Raw genomic sequence first — 18567 nt, 5'->3', positions numbered from 1 at the left:
CAGGTGTCTGAGATCGGAGCCAACTCTCTGCATTCCTGCCCCTCCCCTCCCCCGTTGCGGCCAGGCTTGCTCCCCTGGGACCCAGCATCCAAGACCCCAGCTCTCTCCCCCAGCTTTCAGGAGATGAGAATGTTCTAACCTGAAGGACCCACAGTGAGGGGAGGTATCTTTTCCCAGAAGAGGAGCCTGGATAATAGGACTCCAGGGTCCCAGGTGGTGGAAGGAGAACTAGGATCCCCTTTGAAGAGATTAGGTATCATTTGCAGTCAATGTGCATATTAACTTATTCTTTTTTCCTTCACTCTTTTTCCAAGAAGGAAAACAGGTCAGAAATTGCAGCATGAAGGATATCAGTTAGAGTACAGTAGTAAGACCCCCTCAGACACTATAAAATATGTGGTTTGTAAAGACCTAGTCATCTAATACAGTCCCTTCCATTTACAAATCAGGCAACTGAGGCCCAAGGAGATGAACTGTTTTGCCCAAGATCATAGATGATAATCATCAGAGGGAGTTTGAACCCATCTTCTGATTCCAGAGCTTTTAGGGATAGGGAATTTAAAGAGTAAGTTTCCTGTCCCTATCATTTAAGGAGTAAAAAAGCCTGCTTTTTTTCAGGATAGCAAGGAGAAACTGAAGGAGGGCCTAGCTGCCATGGAGAGGAGGGGAAGTCACCACACATGTGTTATGTATATATATGAGGTGCTCTACTAAGAGCCTGAAGTGGGGAGCAAGAAATTATACAGCTTTCTCTAATCATGGTTGCAATGGTGGGGTCCATAACAGCAGAGGAAAAACATTTGTAGTCTGTGAGGCGTCTATGGGGACAGACATGGGCAATCAAGGGGGGGGGGGAGAAGGAGAATCCCTGAGGTCAGCTGTGGGATGTTTGTAGAACCAGAAGTAGGGAGTACATAAGACAAAGGTAGTAATAAGTTTGTAGGAACATGTAGGTCAAATGTGAGGAACCCAAGGGACCAAATACAAGGATTCCATGCTTGTAGATATGAAGAGTCTCTGGCCAGATGTAGAGCATCCAATGGAATAGAACAGGGTTTTCCTGGGCATCTCTCTCTCTCTCTCTCTCTCTCTCTCTCTCTCATGCTGACTGAGAATCTGAGGTCTCTTGGGCTTGGGGTCTCTGTATGTGTCTCTGTCTCCCTCTGTCTCTGTGTCTGAAAGCCGCCCTTGTGAGTTGGTGTTTGCGGAGCCGCCACATGTGGGGGCCGGGGAGGGGGTGGGCAGTCCGTGGTTTCTCAAGCTCCAGGACTCAAAGGGCCTTTTCTCTGCCCCACCCCGCCCAGTCCAGCTCTCCTGGGCACCTCTCTATGTCTCTATGTCTCTCTCTGTGTCTCTGTACCTATCTCTGTAGTCCTGCCAATTTTGTTGGATCTATTCTAGGACTTTTTTCAATCTTGAGTCTGGAATGGATCAAGAGAAAGGGAGCAGGGAGAGGTGGTGTTTGTCTTCCAGGAGAATTTTGACAGCAGGAGCCTGAGTCTAGGAGCTGAAGGGGCTGGGTAGCTGGCTCCTGCATTTGAAGCAAGATACTTAGGTCCCAGGTATAAGGGAGGGAAAGCAATGGGCCAAATGGTTCCTGGGCAAGAACTCTCTGATCATTTCTGATGGGATCCCCAGATGTGTGTGGCTCAGGGCCCTGGATCAACTCAGACTTCATGTGGCAGTTCCATCGCCCCCCATCCCTCCCCGAGTCTTCCTTGTCTCCCTCTTCCCCCAATCTTTCCAGCATTGCTTAGAAGTGCCCACTCCCACGTCAAAGTGCAGAGTCCAAACAAACTCCCAAGACCTTTCTTTCTGGGCAGCTCCCTGTCCCAATTTCCAATGCCCCCTCCCCTCACACACATGCACACCTCCCTGTGCCCAGACTGATCGATTCCCCAGATGTTGTTTGTGTCAAAGCTGGGATAAAGGCCAGAGGCACAGAAAGAAAGATATGGAGAGGGGGAGAGAGACAGAAACAGAGGCAGAAAGAGGCAGAGAAAGAGACACAGAGAAGCAGAATGATAGAGATGGAGACAGAAGCAGGAACTAGGAGACAGATATAAATAGGGAGAGTGAGAGACACAGAGATAGGGCCTAGTGAGAAATAGAAAGAGATAAAACAGAGTGGGAACTTTTAATACACATTTATTAGATTGAATTGACAAGGAGAGGCAGAGATAGGGACAGACAAAGAGACTGTAACACATAAATGGAGACAGAAGGAAATTGAGAGAAAGGGACAACTTGGGAGTTTTGAGTCCAGGGAGGAATGCTAAGAACAGATCTGTGCTGATCCAAGTTATTCCCTCTCCCATCCTCCCCCTTCCCTGTGGCCTGTGACTCTAGAGCTAAATTATCCTCTCCGTGGTCATCCCTTCATTGGTACCCTTCTCATTGCCTCCTGATCTTCTGTTACTTCCAGCCGGTGCCCCTGTGGATGTGCTCCGCGCCCTTCAGTTTCCCTCACTCCCTGATGGTGTCCGGAGAGTTGTTGGTGTCTGTCCAGCTGATGTGGCCTATCGAGTGACCCGGCCTGCCCAACTCAGCGCCCCGACCAGGCAGTTCTTCCCAGGTATGGGTGTGATGGAATCTGAAGTTATTGGAGGTTACAGAAGAACCAAGGGCCAAATGTCCTAATGGTAGAAAACTCAGGCTCTGTCCGATAGAGATGTACTCTCTTCCTCGTTGTTCCTTTTCTAGGTGGATTTCCTGCTGATTTCTCATTGCTGTCTGTGCTCCGACCAAATCCTGGACTTCAGGCCCCTTTGTTGACCCTCTACAGTGCCCAGGGTGTCCGGCAGCTGGGGCTAGAGCTTGGCCGGCCCCCTCGATTCCTGTATGAAGATCAGACCGGGCGGCCTAGGCCCCCTGCTCTGCCCGCCTTTCGAGGAATTAGCTTGGCTGATGGCAAGTGAGTCACCGCTATCGCCCGACTCTTTCCCCCTCTCTGATTCTCTGGCTCCACTGACTATTGTCCTCTCTCCCTGGCCTGAAATGGACTACTTCCCTGACCCTCCAACTCCTCAGAGACTTGCCTGCTTGGACTCTCGGAGGCATTAAGCCCTTCCTTGCTCATTCTTCTCCTGTTGCTTCCTTTCTAAAAACAGGTGGCACCGCGTGGCCGTGGCCGTTAAGGGTCATTCTGTCACCCTGATTGTTGACTGTAAGAAGCGGGTCACCCGGCCTCTCCCCCGGAGCGCCCGTCCTGTTCTGGACACCCGTGGAGTCCTCATCTTTGGGGCCCGTATCCTGGACGATGAAGTCTTTGAGGTAACTGGGCGACGTGAGGCATTTCCTGCTCCCAGGTCCAGCGGTCCTCCTCTACTTCATGCCCCAGAATTCCCCTTTTGGCCTCATTGCCTTCAGTTCTTATCTCTAGGGCCTGCCCTATACCCCAGGCAATGCTGGTGATCTTCTACATGGTATGCCTTGGGGTTTATTATTTGGTCTTTTCTGCCCAAATACGGGTTCAAAAAGATCTGCTGTCACCTACTTTGTGAAATACATCATGAGGGAGGGAGGGTCAAAGATGAATAGGATGTGGTATGTTATCTAGTAGGAGGGTGAGTGCATTTTGAGTCTGGAAGTAATAAGTTCAAATACTGCCTCAGACATTTACTGTGTGATCTTAGATAAGTCATTTTTTAAAACTTAAATGTTACTTTTACTTTAGCATCACATAGCAAAATATAAAGTTAAACATTACATTTTATTATTTTTATTGGAAAATTTTATTTAATTAATTAATTTAGAATATTTTCCTGAGGTTACATGATTCATGTTCTTTCTCTCCCCTTTCCCCTCCCCCCATAGCCCACACGAAATTCCACTGGGTTTCAATGTGTCCTTGATCAAGACCTATTTCCATGTTGATGTTTGCAGTAGGTTGATCATTTAGAGTCTACATCCCCAACTATATCCCCATCAATCCATGTGATCAAGGAAATTTTTTTCTTCAGTGTTTCTACTCCCACAGTTCTTCCTCTGGATGTGGATAGTGTTCATCCTCGTAGATCCCTACAAATTGTCCTGGGTCATTGCATTGCTGCTACTAGAGAAGTCCATTACATTCAATTTTACCACAGTGTCTCAGTCTCTGTATAATGTTCTCCTGGTTCTGCTCCTTTCTCTCTGCATCACTTCCTGGAGGTTGTTCCAGTCTCCATGGAATTCCTCCAGTTTATTATTCCTTTGAGCACAATAGTATTCCATCACCAACATATACCACAAGTTGTTCAGCCATTCCCCAATTGATGGGCATCCCCTCATTTTCCAATTTTTGGCCACCACAAAGAGCGCAGCTATGAATATTCTTATATAGGTCTTTTTCCTTATTATCTCTTTTGGGGTACAAACCCAGCAGTGCTATGGCTGCATCAAAGGGCAGACAGCCTTTTAGCGCCCTTTGCAAGTAGTCATTTAATCTGTTTTTTCATTTCTAAAACGGTGTCAGACTCTGTTATCTCTGTGGTTTCTTCTAATTCTTAAAGCTATGAGTCTGTGATATAAATATCTCAAAAGGCCAAGTATGATAAATGCCACCTGAGTAATGAATCTCTTCTGGCTGTGGGGATCCGAGGAGGCTTCTTGGAAGAAGTGGCATTTAAGCTGGATCCTGAAGGAGGGACAGCTTTTCTAGAGGCAGGGATAGAGGGGAAGACTCTCTAAAAGAGAAGATAAAGGCATGAGCAAAGTACAACATAGCCAGGGAAGCCTAGGATTTGCTCAGGGGACACCAATAAAATGTAGAAAGGAGGAGGGGACCAGATTGGTACCAGATTTTTCAAGGCCTCGAATACCACCTGGAAGAGGAGCTGGATGAGTAGTGGACGGCCTGTTAAAGATCCAGCACTGACAGAGGCCTGGCAGAACCGTATCACTTGGCTGAAGCAACTGATTCCTATTCTGGGAACGTTTGGCATTTGGCTTTTTACATTTCCCAGCTTTCTGGCTTGAATCTGGAGTCCCCAGTGTAGACAAAGAGCCCCTAGGCCTTCCCAGGCCTTCCTAGCCCCCAGGCTCTTTTTAGGGGTCTGCCTGAGGGGCTAAGGATGTTCAGTGCACTAGAATAGCTAAAGACCTCAACTGTCACTTTCTCTTTTTTCAAACTCTGGCTTTGTCTTAGCATCATTTCCAAGAAAGAAGAGCCACAGAGGCTAGTCAGTCAGGTTAAGTGACTTGTTGGAGTCACATGACTAGATAGCTGGGACTTTTTTTTTTTTAATCCTTCCCTTTTGTCTTAGAATTGATTCTAAGGCAGAAGAATGGAAAGGTCTAGTCAAATGGGGTGACACGACTAAGAAGTGTGTGAGGTCAGATCTGTACCCAGGACCTCCCCTCTCCATGCCTGGTGGTTTCTTTCTCCACCGTGCTATTACTTAGCTGTCCCTAACCAGAATTTTCTTATCCAGACCTAGTCTAGTCCCGTTCTAGGCTGTAAAGAAATGGGAACATCCGGTCATCTTCCCCCTGTTGCTTTACTTCAGATTTCGCATGTTCATTTTTCTTTGGGAGAGGAATTTGAGAAAACAGTATTTGTGGTCTGTTGTGCGGAGAGAGAATGTGGAAGTAGAAAGATCAAAATGGAGGCTGGAAATGGTTCTGAGATCTGTGGCAGGAGGATCAAGCCTGGGAGATCTCTGAACCCAGAGAACCAAACTGGTTCCGAGGTCAGGGTCAAGAAAGGTTAGGAAGGAATATGGAAATATATTAATATGTACAAGTGCCTTCTTGGGAAAGAGTGGGAGGGAGAGACAGAACATAAGATTGCAAAATATCAAAAAACAAATATTAGAAAATTATATTGACATGTAACCTGGGAAAAATTATTATTATTATTATTTTCTAAAAAAAAAAAAGAATGGTTAGAAAGTGAAAAGGGCCTTAATGTTAAAGCTGAGGGGGCAACTTGGTAGCTCAGTGGATGGAGAGCCAGGCCTAGAGACTGGAGGTCCTGGGTTCAAATTTGACCTCAGACACTTCCTAGCTGTGTGACCCTGGGCACTTGACCCCCATTGCCTAGCCTTTACCACTCTTCTGCCTTGGAACCAATATATGGTACTGATTCTAAGATGGAAGGTAAGGATTAAAAAAAAAAGTTAAAGCTTCCCTGGACAGACTCTGGGAACTGTAGCTTGAATATGCTTTTGGCTCCTGACCTCCAAACTAAAAATTTTTGAGGAGGTAAACAATATAATCAGAACAATGCATGCGGAAGTTATTTGGACAGATAGATTGGAAGAGAGAAACTGAAGAGAGTAGGGAGGCCAATTGGTAACTATTATAATGATTCAAGCAAGAGATGAGGAGGGAAGATGAACAGAGAGATACCAGAAACCTTGCTGTCATTCAGTCATTTTTCAGTTGTGTCTTCATTTAGGGTTTTCTGGGCAGAGATACTGGAGTGGGTTTGCCATTGCCTTCTCCGACTCATTTGACAGATGAGGAAACGGAGGCCAATGAGGTGAAGTGACTTGCCATGGCTAGTAAATGTCTGAAGCTGGATTTGAACTCAGGAAGACAGGAAACCTAGAATGCCAGAAACAGCAGCCGTAGAAGGGGCTTAGAGATAATCTAGTCCAATATTGTCTCACTTTATAAGGGGTAAAACTAAGGCCTAGATAGGGCCAGCGACCTGTCCAAGGCTACACGGGGAGCGCTAGGACTCCACTTCTGTGCCTCTCCTTCCGCTGCCCTTTGCTGCCTGGGTAGAGAAAGGAGGAAGTCCTCAATCCCATGGCGTCTGACCTGCCCATCGCAGCCACTGACTCTTTGGTGAGAGGAGGGCTTATTTCAGGAAGGCTGCTGGGAAGCGGTGTTTGTGCTGTCCAGCTGGCTAGAACTGAAGAAGGGCTGCTGAATTGGGGAGCCAGAGACCAAGGAGGGCTGAAGAGGGGAGGAGTCTAAGCTCAAAGGGATTTCTCTGGCCTACTGATTAGCTCTCCATCATTTGGGCTCCATGAACCTGGTACAAAAGGTGGAAGTTGAGATGAGGCCTGAGTATGGGGCGGAGGGGAGGCAGGTGGGGAGCTGGGGTGAGGTGACTTGTTTCACAGTTTTCAGCTAGCCCTGTCCATCTTCCTGGGATAGAGTGCTGGGCCTGGAGCCAGGAAGACTCTTCTTCTAGGGTTCAAGTCTGGCCTCAGACGTTTCCTAGCTGTGTGGCTGTGGGCAAGTCATTTAACTCTGGCTGTCTAGCCCTTGCTACTACTCTTTTGTCTTAGAATTGATATTAAAGGGGGCAGCTGTTGAGAGCCAGGCCTAGAGTCGGGACATCCTGGGTTCAAATCTGGCCTCAGACACTTCCCAGCTGTGTGACCCTGGGCAAGTCACTTGACCCCCATTGCCTAGCCCTTACCACTCTTCTGCCTTGGAGCCAATACACAGTATTGACTCCAAGAAAGAAGGTAAGGGTTTAAAAAAATTGATATTAAGAGAGAAGATAAACATTTTTAAATGAAAAAATCAGAAGGCTTCAATTTTAGACTGGGCTTCTGATATACTAGCTATGTGACCCTCTATAAGATTTCTGATCTCTCAGTGCATCTGGACCCCTCTCTAAGGCGAGATGTTGGAGAAATGGTGATGATTTATAACTCCCAGATAGGTAGATAGATATTAATAGAATGTAGAGGTACCCATGTGGAAGAATGGAAAGAGTGGTCCTTGAGTTATCTTTCTGAGTTCAAATCTGGCCTCCAATACTCATTGGCTGTGTGACCCTGGTTGAGTCACTTCACCCTGTTGGCCTCAGTTTCCTCATTTGTAAAACGAGCTGGAGAAGGAAATAGGAGACCACTACAGGTATCTCTTTCAAGAAAACCTCAGATGGAGTCATGAAGAGCCAGACATGCCTGACTGACATCTGTCTTACTTCTTGTTCCAGGATTCCCCCTCCTACCTTCCTCTCTGTGCACCCTCACTTCCTCTTCCCCCTTCTGTGAAAGAGACAACAGGTAGGAGGGATACCTTGCTTCCTGTCAACATGCTTCTCCTCTTTCCTGTCCCCCACTTCCCTAGGGTGACATCCAGCAACTCCTCATCGTCCCCGGGGCCCAGGCCGCCTATGAATCCTGTGAGCGAAGACAGCTGCAATGTGAGGGGAGTCATGTGGAGAGACCCCAGAAACAAGAGCCCCACAAAGCCCGCAGACCCCAAACCCGGGAAATACACAGACTCCATAGGCCCCAAAATCAGGAACCACAGAGACAGGTGAGCAAGAAACACGGGCATCTGTAACCTACAGCAAATCCTGGAATGGGCAACTCCAGGCCTATCTCTGTGGAGTTTTCATCCAAACTGTCAGACACCCCTCTTGGATGAGGGGTTTCACTCCTGCCCATCCTGACCCAGCTTCCAATTTTATACTGTTATTCTCTCCTCCCTTAGCTGTAACATTCCTTCAAAAAATCTTTTAATTTTCATTTAAACATTAAAATGATTTTGCATTGAAGGAACGTGGAGAAACTGGAGGGTGAGGGCTACTTATCCCATCACCTTTCATTTCCTTCTTCTAGTTGAACACGTGCCCCTACCCCTTCACTGTGCCCTCACTCCCAAATTAAGAGATTGAGGGGGAAACTGGGTGGCTCATGGGATAGAGAGCCAGGCGTAGAGGCAGAAGGTCCCAAGTTCAAATATAATTTCAGATACTTCCTAGCTGTGTCATCCTGAGCAAGTCACTTAACCCCCATTGCCTAGCCCTTACCACTCTTCTGCCTTGGAACCAATATACATTATTGATTCCAAGATGGCAGATAAGGGTTTAAAAAAAAAGACTGGGGGAAAGAAGAAGTTGAGAGAAAAAGAATGGAGATATGGGGAAATAAGAGATGGAGAACTAGGGAGAAAGAAGCGGAGATGGGAAAGCACACATCCAGAGATAGTGATGGTGTTCGAGGGGCCTGAGGAGATGCGGATGAAGGGGCCTAGGTTATATGGGCCTGGAGATGTACGGCCAGATGAGCCTAGGAGGGGAGGGAGGGGAGCTGTAGCAGAAACTGAGGTGAGGGATGGTTAGGGCGAGGGTTCTGATAAAAGGTTGGGTGTTCAAGTGTTGGATCAATCTCTTAATTATGTTTGCTTCTGTCCACATGTGGACTCAATCTTAACTTACTTTTCTACTTCCCTTGCCACCTGCCTCTACCCATCCTTCCCTCCCCTTCCCCTCCCTTACTGCAAATGCCTCTTCCTTTCCTCACTTCTTCTAATTCCCCCTCCTTTCTTTTGCCCTCTCTCCTCATAACTTCCACATTCCCATCCCATCTCCGTCTGGCTCCTATTCCCTCCTGCCCTATTCTCAGTCCCCTGATTCTTTCTATTACGACTATGAGCCCCCCTATTATGACGAGATGACCACAGGGGCCACCCCTGATTACCAGGTAACCTCCCTGCCTCCCCCAGCCCTCTTTCTCACACTATTTACTTTAGGACTTCCCTCCTGAATGTGGTAGACATTTTGTATTGGGTGGTGGGAAAGCTCACTCACTCACACCCCTTCCCATGTCTCTTTCCTGCCACAGAGGCCTCAGAGACCCTCTAAGAGGGCTCCCCCTGCCTCCCTGGGACGCAGGGCACCCCCTCGCCCTCGCCGGCTTTCCCGGCCTTCCCCACCTGCCAAGAGACTTTCCCCACCTGCCAAGAGGTCAGCGGCCCAGAGGGCCTCCACCTCACCTGCCCGGCAGCCTCCCCGTGGTAGGGGTGCAGGGTCAGCAAGGGACCATGTTCCCCTATCCCGACGCCCTGCTCGACGGGCAGCTACCCCACAAGTCCGGGGTCCCCCTCGGACCAGAGGCAGCGGTTATCGGCAGGTAGAACAGGGGGATCCAGATCTCTGCCCTCTCCAATGATCTAAATTCACCCCTTCAATACTCTCTCCCAGAGGGGTTGCAAGATCTGAGATTTACCCCCACCCCCCAGCGCGGATAGGTTTTTCTAGGTGTATGGGGCCGGGTATCTGTTGCTTTGCACCCATCTACATTAATCTTCTTCCTCCTCTGCTTCTGGCTATGCTCTTTCTTCTCCCCCTCCTTCCCACCCTTCCTTGGAGGTCAGGACCCTATCCTAGGTGAAGAAGATGGGACTCAGGCGTCCAAACCCCTGCTACCCCCTGAGGAGGTAACTATCCCTGTCCCACCTTGGTGCCTAATCTGGACAGCTCTGACACTTCCCCATTTCATCTTGATGAATCATTTTCTCCTCTCCTGGCCAGAGGGCTATCAAGTATCCAGTTGTATGTCCATTCTTCTGACTACTTTAGGTCCATTTTCCTAGCAGCTTCTGAAGCTACATCTATCTTTGTCCATAGTCCCCCATATCTCTCACTATTTGTTGACTACTCATCCCTTCTACACCCACCAGGGTCCCTATTCATCTTTCTTGGCCACTTCCCAGACCATGGGATCACCCTTTCTTGATGTTCAGCCCTCTGACCACCCTGCCCCCTCCGTCTACCCTCCTTATAAATTTTTTCCCATTTGAACTCCCTTTCAGTTTCTGGTGGCTGTCCTTGCCCTTACAACAAGTGCCATTGACCCTTTAGAGGGGGGCAATTCCTTCCTCCGATGGCCCCAGACCCCATTAAGTGAAAGCCTTTATCCATTCCCTCTCCTACCCCCATCTTCTTGGTCAGATTCAAGAGGGAGAGGGCAAAATGTTCTTAGCTGCCTCCTCACTGTTTCCCCTCTACCTCCTCTTCCCATCCTGGGAAGGAGCAGACAGACCCCCAGGGTCCCCCCACCGCTGGCAGGTTTCGAATTGAGGAATATGGGGAGGGGACCACAGATCCCCCTCCAGGTCCCTACGATTACACCTATGGCTATGGGGATGATTATCGAGAGGAGACAGAGCTCGGGCCAGCCCTCTCTGCTGAGACCACCCACTCAGGAGCCGTAAGTGACGTGGGTCTCCTCTGCCTCTTCTCCATGAACCTCTTCCAGAGTTGTGAGCACCACTTCATGTTATTAATGCATCACTTCTTGTCATTATTACATTACTTTCTGTTGTTAATGCATCACATTCAGTTATTGCATCACTTCCTGTTACTAATGCATCATGTCCTCTTGTTAATGCACCACTTTGTTGTTATTGCATCACTTCCTATTGTCAACGCATCCCTCCCTATTGTTAATGCACCACTTCCTGGAGTTATTGCATCACTTCCTGTTGTCAATGCATTGTTTCCTATTGTTAATGCACCAATTTCTGGGATTATTGCATCACTTTCTATTGTTAATGCATCATGTTCTGTTGTGAATGAACTACTTTCTGGTGTTACTACATCAATTCCTATTGTTAATGCATCATTTGCTCTTTTTAACATATTACTTCTTGTTGGTTGTGAACTACTTCCTTTTGGTAGTTAGCCATTTTGGGGGAGGGGAAGGCCTATGTTGCTTCAGAAGCTCATTTCTATTTTCCATTCTGTTTGTCTGACCTGATGGAATTATGCATTTCCTTCTGCCTAGGGTGGCTGGGTTCTTTTTCTCCTGGGTCCATTTCCTGTTTGTTTTGGACACTTTCTGTATGTTTAGGCTGATGCATTCATGTTGTTCTGGGGAAATAAGCCTCTACTTTGTTACCAATTCCCAACTACTTCTTTATTCCTATCTTCATCAGTATCAACAGTTTTAACTTTCAGTGTCCTGTCACTTTTCCCTAGACCCATTTCCTGCCCAATAAGTCACTTCCTGTTTGTCTTAGTCATGGCATCCATCTTTATGTTGGTGTTGGCCCAAGAGCTACTTCTTGTTTGTGACTGATCATTTCCTATGTGTTCTGGCTGTAGTACCCATCTTGTCTCTTCCGATTTCCAGTGAATTATCCATTTCTTGTGTATGCCAGGCATTGCTAGTCCTGACGCTCTTGTTGTGAGTCTTACTCTTTGTGACTACTTCTTATGCATCCTGTATTTTTCTTAACATTTTTTCTAATACATTTTCTCCTCTCAAAAGGAACCATTTCTTATCTATCTCATATAACTTCCTTTTTCTCTTAGCTGTGAAAGTCGTATTCTGCCTAAAAAGCATCCCAAAGGCTCTTACTTCAATGGCAGCTTCTAGCCTATTGGTGTCATTTCCTGTCTATCTTGGCCACTTTCTGTTTGACTGAGTCATGACATATGTGTTTCTGCCAAATATACCTCCTTTTTTTGGATGTCTCTAACCATTTTCTGTCTGTTTTGGTTACTTCCTTTGTGTCCCAGTGTAGCCTGTTTATTGTGCTATTGGTTTTCCTTTGGGGCTACTTCCTTTGTGTCTCTTACTCCTTCCCTTTTGTTGTGGCTGTATCCTCTGTCCTCCTATTTAACATCATGGTTATTGTCTAATATTTCCACCTGTAGCTCCCTACTACCCCTTGCTTCCTCTGCTTTTGTCTAGTAATTGGGGATATACAGCGGGCTGGGAGAGTTTGGTCAATTGACCTTTACTATTTGTGAGGGAGAGAACTATTTGTTCCTGGGAATTCTGAAGACCTTGAAGGGGGCATCCAGTCTGACCTACTATTATTGTAGGAGTAGAATTGGGGAAGGAATTTTAAACAAAGACTGTGGGAATGGGAGGACTTAGAATAGTATGGAAATGGGTTGAGGTTCTGGGTTCAGAGTTGGGGTAATACACTCAGAGATTACAGGTACTGATGGAAGATGAGTTATGTGGGTTGTGAGGTAGTCCATACAGAAGGTGAGGAACTTGGGTCAGGGAACCTGGGAAAAGCAGACTGTGTGGGGCCTGAGTTTAAGGGATTGGTTGTCTCAGAGGAATTTGGGTTTGGTGGTCTTATGGGGTTGGCATTAGAGTAGGAAAGGAATCTGAGACATAAGATAATTTTTGTTGTTGTTGTTCTTTTATATGTTCCCAAGGAAGTAGAGAAAACTATTGGAGAAAAATCCTTGGGTAGAAAATTTAGGAGGATTGAGTTTGGGGAAAGATTGAGGAGGCCTAGGTGGGTCTTGGGGTTTTCTAGTTCAAGCCATCCATGCATTAAAGGATGTAGATGGTATTAGTGGGGATCTTTTTTGGGGTAAAGGAGCAAGGGGGCTGAGGATATCCTTGGGGTGGGTCTATTTGAGGGTGTTGTGGGGGGTTGTTGATGGGTATCTGCTGCTCACAGACCCCACTTGGGGTTACATGTGTGTCTCCCTCAGGCTGCCCATGGAGTCCGGGGGCTGAAGGGAGAGAAGGGGGAACCTGCTGTCCTGGAACCTGTAAGTCATTGCAGTTGTTGGCTCTACCAGGATTACTTGAGTGATAGGTTCTTGGGGGTCCTGGAGGGCAGGGGAAGTTATTAAGATGATATTGATCTTGACCTCACCTTCTCATCACAGGGTATGCTAGTGGAGGGGCCACCAGGCCCTGAAGGACCTGCGGTGAGTCTAGGCTTAGTCTTTCCTCTTCAGATCCTCCTCCTTTCCCCCATCCTTCTGATAGTCTTCCTTACCATATCCATTTACTCATTTTCCCCATATCTTCATATCTTCCTGTTAAAACCCACTCCCATAGTCCTCACTTTATTCCCATCCATCCCGTGTTGGATTTAAGGCAGGAAAAACTGAGTTTGAATCCTACTTCTTACATGACTTGGTTGAATAACTTCTTTGAGCCTCAGTTTCCTTCTCAGTAAAATGAGGATAATAATAGCTCCAATATCTACTTCACAGAGTGGTTAGGAAGCTTGAGTTAGATAATAAAAAATACTTTGTACAAAGTTTGCATATATGTCACCTACCCCTTTGAATGAAACCTGGGATCTCTTGAGAATTTCTTTGAAGATCCCCTTTGCTCCAGACTTGCCTTTCCTGTTCCACGTCTACCCACACCCCATCTTCCTGAACTCTTGCTCTCCACTTCTACATCTGAATCTCTTTCTTCTTCTGTCCTCACAGGGACTGACTGGCCCTCCTGGAATTCAGGGGAACCCTGGTCCTGTTGGTGATCCTGGAGAAAGGGTAAGAGAGTGGTCTGAGTAGAAGGATTGAGGTTTAGGCCCTGGGATACCCTTGGTATATACCTGTGATGGTGAACCTATGACATGTGTAGCCATTTTCGATGACACGAGGCCGCATGCGGGTCCACATACAGAGAAGTATGGAGCCACATGCCAAGAAGGATGTGAATATTGTGAAATTATGGTTTTTTTCTCAAAGTGACACATTACCAGTTATGCTGGTTTTTTGACAAATTTTGACACACCAAGCTCAAAAGGTTGCCCATCACTGGTATATACTATAAATATTTTCTGCTTTGTGCATTGATAAGGGAGATAGGATGCTTATCACCTGGAAGGGAAGATGAAATTCATATTCAAGGAAGAGATGCCTGGTATTTGCTGCCTAATTTCCCTTTGTGGGGGCTGGGAAGGGTTTGGAGGACACTTCATTTTATTTTATTTTATTTTTTTTAAACCCTTACCTTCCGTCTTGGAGTCAATACTGGGTATTGGCTCCAAGGCAGAAGAGTGGTAAGGGTTAGGCAATGGGGGTCAAGTGACTTGCCCAGGGTCACACAGCTGGGAAGTGTCTGAGGCCAGATTTGAACCTAGGACCTCCCATCTCCAGGCCTGGCTCTCAATGCACTGAGCTACCCAGCTGCCCCCTTGGAGGACACTTTAAAGAATCTTCTGACCCTTTTATTTAATGGTGGGATTCTTAGGAGTGATGTTAACTTTCCCCACCGTATCTCTGTTTTCCTTTCTCCCACCCTAATTCTATCCTTCTTCTCCTGTTTTCTTCCCTTTCTACCAACAGGGTCCCCCAGGCCGTGCAGGGCTTCCTGGCTCAGATGGAACCCCTGGGCCTCCTGGAACATCACTTATGCTTCCCGTGAGTTCTGTTTTGAAAAATCAGAAGATGGTGCTATTGGTGGTGGGCTAGCTAGAACCCAAGATATCAGGGACCCCAGGGGACATAACGGGGAAATTGAAAACAAGGAAGGCTAAATGGGTGTGAATAATCTGAAGGAGGAGGAATCTAGGCTAAAAAGGATTTCTCTAGGGGTAAGATTGGGATAACATGGGTCATCTAGAACCAGGAAAGAGATAATTTATTTAACAGAGAGATCCAAAGAAGAATGTATCCAGAGGAAAGATGAATATGACTGGGACTGGGGACAAATTGAGTCCAGGGACCCCAGTGTTGTTACCTAGAATTCAAAGGGATATTGAGGGGCAGACTTGGGTATTTAAGTGGTGTATAATCCTGGAGATTTTGTAAGAATGGCCATTTGGGTACCCTAGAATGGGGGAGAGGTGATGGATGGGTGGCTTCTGAGGCGCTGGATCACCTTGTTTCTCTTTTCCATTTTATCCTTGGTTCCACTGCTTCCCACATTAGTTCCGGTTTGGCAGTGGTGGTGGGGACAAGGGTCCTGTGGTGGCCGCTCAAGAGGCCCAGGCTCAAGCTATTCTGCAGCAGGCTCGGGTGAGCAAGGAGTGTCATTAGGGTGAGGGGGTCAGCTGGGTTTGTGCCAGATCCCCTTACTGGGGGGGGGGCGGATCTGGGGGAATTTCCCCTGTCAGGAGTGGGGATGAGGATGGTGGGGATCAGGAGGGGCTGGGAAGGAGTGAGGGCAAAGGGAGTAACTTGGAGGGCTGGTATGTGGAGGAAAGATTTAGGAAGAGGTCAGAAGTGAATTTAGGACAGAGGTTTTAAGACTTGGGAGATGAGATGGGGTGGTATAGATATTGGGAGAATATTGGGGGTTTTCTTCATCTTCTCAGTTCTAATATCTTCTTATTCTCTAGTTGGCTCTTCGGGGTCCTCCTGGCCCCATGGGATATACAGGCCGCCCTGGACCCCTGGTGAGTGGTGGGGAGGGGTATGTGTATGTATGGGCTGGGGATAGGGATGGGGATGGGAAGTGGAGAAGTTTTCTTTGTAGGAAACAAAAGGAAAGTATAGAAAGTCTTAGGGTATAGTGCTCTGCAGGGGAACTGGGTTAGGGATTAGTCCTCAAGGTTGAGATCCTTGGGAGAGAATTGTTGGGGCTTTATTCCCCACATGCCCTCCTTTTCTCTCCTATCTCAGGGCCATCCTGGGAGTCCTGGACTGAAGGGAGAATCTGGAGACTTAGGGCCTCAGGTAACAGCCCCAGACCTGACCCCTCGACTCCTTGATAAGTGACCCCATCATCTTCCTTTTGCACTAACTCCTTACATCCTATTTCTCCCTTGCACCAGGGCCCACGGGGTCCCCAGGGCCTGTCGGGCCCCCCAGGCAAAGCTGGCCGCAGGGTAAGTGGAGGGGCTAACGTGGGGGGGGGCTGTCAGGGGCAGATAGCCTCATGGTGGTGAGGGATGCGATGTGGAAAGAGTCTGAACTTTGCTGGAGGAGGGTATAGAGACAAGCCTGTGAAGGGAGTGATCCAGGGATGGGAATGAGGAGATAGGGATCTGTAGAGGATTGACCCTCTCACTTGTATCCAATCCCATCATTTCTTTCTGTTCCTTCAGGGTCGTGCTGGAGCTGATGGAGCTCGAGGGATGCCAGGGGAGCCTGGGGTGAAGGTAATAACATCAAGAATGCCTCTGTGACCCACTTGGTTGTTTTTTTTTAATCCTTAATGCCCCTTTAAACCCCTTAGTCCTCCAATTCCCCATTCTCCTTCCGGGGTGCTTCTTCCCTTAAATTTCTGCTTATTAGTATGTCCCCCCCTCAGGGATTGCCATTTGGGATGGGATAGGTTGGGCTCTCACACTCATGCCCTCTTCCTTCAGGGTGACCGAGGGTTCGATGGGCTCCCAGGGCTTCCAGGAGAGAAAGGACACAGGGTGAGTATTGCCTGGGTCTGGGGAAGGAGATTGAGGAGCTGATTGCCAGATAGAAGAGGGAGGGAAAGAGAGGGGACTCTGTGTCTGGGGAAGGAGCAGAGTCTCAGGGTCTGCCCATACCCAAGAATGAGTCCAAAAGGACCTAGAGAACCATTTGGACAACTCGAGTTTGGAGAAAATGTATGCAGGTACCCGATAAAGGGATTCCTAATCTTTTTTGGGTTATGGACCCAAATCTTTGGCAATCTGGTGAAATTGTGGACCCCCTTCTAAGAATAGTGTTTTTAAATACATAAAAAATGGGGTTGCAAAGAGAATTGATCGTATTATATAGCTATCAAAATATTTTAGAAACACATTCACAGGCCCCAGGTTGAGTCCTTGGTTCCTGGCTGGGAAGGAGTTGGTGTTTGTCTCTGGTCTGTATGTGTTGGGTGAGGGGTTGACTATGAGGTCCAAATGATACCTGTCTTCCTCAATTCCAGGGTGAGAGTGGATCCCAAGGCCTTCCTGGTCCTCCTGGGGAGGATGGAGAGAGGGTGAGTGGCAGAGGGGGCTGCTGGGTAGGAGGGAGAACATATGTGGCATTTGGGGAAGGAAGTTGAGTATGTGGGCTTTGAGAGAACTCCTTCCTCCTTATTCTTTCCCTGTTCCTCTCTTCCCACTAGGGAGATGATGGGGAAATTGGACCACGAGGCCTGCCTGGGGAGTCGGTGAGTATGAGGGAACAGGGAAAGGGGAGACAGGATAGATTGATGGTAGTTGTGGTACTAAGGATCCAGGGAGACCAAGAGATGAAAAGTCACAGTCCTGGGCCTGTTCTCTCTGATACATGTGTGCCTTTCATCTGCTCTACCTTTAACTTAGGGTCCCCGAGGTCTTTTGGGCCCTAAAGGTCCTCCTGGAATTGCTGGACCCCCGGTAAGTAGCCCTTCCTCACATCTTATCCTGCCTCTTGAACTTTTAAACCCCTGACCCTCCTAACTCTTATCCTTCTCCTGACCTCTTCTCCTTTCTCTCTTTCCCTTGGCTTCTAACTAACCTCACTGTTCTCTCATCATTTTTACACTCGGGTCTCAAATGACAAATTGTATAGTTTGCTGTCTGCTTTATGTGTTGCCAAAAAAAAAACCCTCAAGAAAAACAAAATGAACCCACAAATCCACAAACCCATACCCGGCTGGGAGCCAGGGCCTGGATCTGTTTGCTTAGCATTTGGGTGAATGGGGCACCTGACAGATGGAGAGGGCACACCCACACCCTGAGGTGAGACTCCCCACCCAGAAACCCACAGACCCTCCCCCAGTCCTCATCTCTCTGCTCCACTTTTTCTTCCTTCTATCAATCTCTTTTCATATTTCAGGGAGTAAGAGGCATTGATGGACCCCATGGCCCCAAAGGGAACTTGGTAAGCCTGGCACAGTGCCTAGCCCATAATAGGTGTAATATAGAAACATCATACCTATATGTTATATATAGATATATAAACATAAAATATTTAAATACATAAATACTGGTTGCTTTATGTACTTGGGGAGGTTCCCCTGATTGCTATCTCCACCCGTCAAAGTCCTCTTAACCTTGATCTTCCATGAACCTTTCTCAGAAGCCCCTTAATCTCCAGTTATGCTTATGGGTCCTAGAACCACAGAAGAAAACAGGAAGATACCTCAGAGAGAACCTTTCTTTTACAGAAAGGAAAACTTGAACTTAGAGAGGTCACATAGAGCATCTGGGGCTAGAACTCAGGTCTTCTGATTCATAGCCCAGTATTCCTCCATTCCATTCTCTCTGTTCTAG

At 47.4% G+C, this 18567-nt stretch overlaps 1 protein-coding gene across 4 annotated transcripts in view; it reads left to right on the top strand.

The window, feature by feature from the left end:
* The window catches only part of COL11A2 (collagen type XI alpha 2 chain), a 40345-nt gene that overhangs the window by 1754 nt on the left and 20024 nt on the right, over positions 1–18567 (top strand). For 2 of the 4 annotated variants that reach the window (XM_056817995.1, XM_056817994.1), the window contains 21 exons: positions 2426–2575; positions 2704–2914; positions 3111–3273; positions 8023–8214; positions 9306–9383; positions 10057–10119; positions 10713–10892; positions 13148–13207; positions 13328–13369; positions 13886–13948; positions 14747–14821; positions 15332–15418; positions 15742–15798; positions 16025–16078; positions 16177–16230; positions 16450–16503; positions 16714–16767; positions 17253–17306; positions 17436–17480; positions 17635–17688; positions 18131–18175. In XM_056817995.1, coding sequence (XP_056673973.1) covers positions 2426–2575; positions 2704–2914; positions 3111–3273; positions 8023–8214; positions 9306–9383; positions 10057–10119; positions 10713–10892; positions 13148–13207; positions 13328–13369; positions 13886–13948; positions 14747–14821; positions 15332–15418; positions 15742–15798; positions 16025–16078; positions 16177–16230; positions 16450–16503; positions 16714–16767; positions 17253–17306; positions 17436–17480; positions 17635–17688; positions 18131–18175 — 1835 coding nt within the window. The remainder of the gene's footprint in view (positions 1–2425; positions 2576–2703; positions 2915–3110; positions 3274–8022; positions 8215–9305; positions 9384–10056; positions 10120–10712; positions 10893–13147; positions 13208–13327; positions 13370–13885; positions 13949–14746; positions 14822–15331; positions 15419–15741; positions 15799–16024; positions 16079–16176; positions 16231–16449; positions 16504–16713; positions 16768–17252; positions 17307–17435; positions 17481–17634; positions 17689–18130; positions 18176–18567) is intronic. The other 2 variants (XM_056817996.1, XM_056817997.1) reach the window with 2 other exon arrangements.

The sequence above is a fragment of the Monodelphis domestica genome, chromosome 2 (assembly GCF_027887165.1).
Source record: "Monodelphis domestica isolate mMonDom1 chromosome 2, mMonDom1.pri, whole genome shotgun sequence".
NCBI lineage: Eukaryota > Metazoa > Chordata > Mammalia > Didelphimorphia > Didelphidae > Monodelphis > Monodelphis domestica.
Note: the sequence above shows the minus strand (reverse complement) of the source record. Positions and strands in the feature narration are given on the sequence as shown.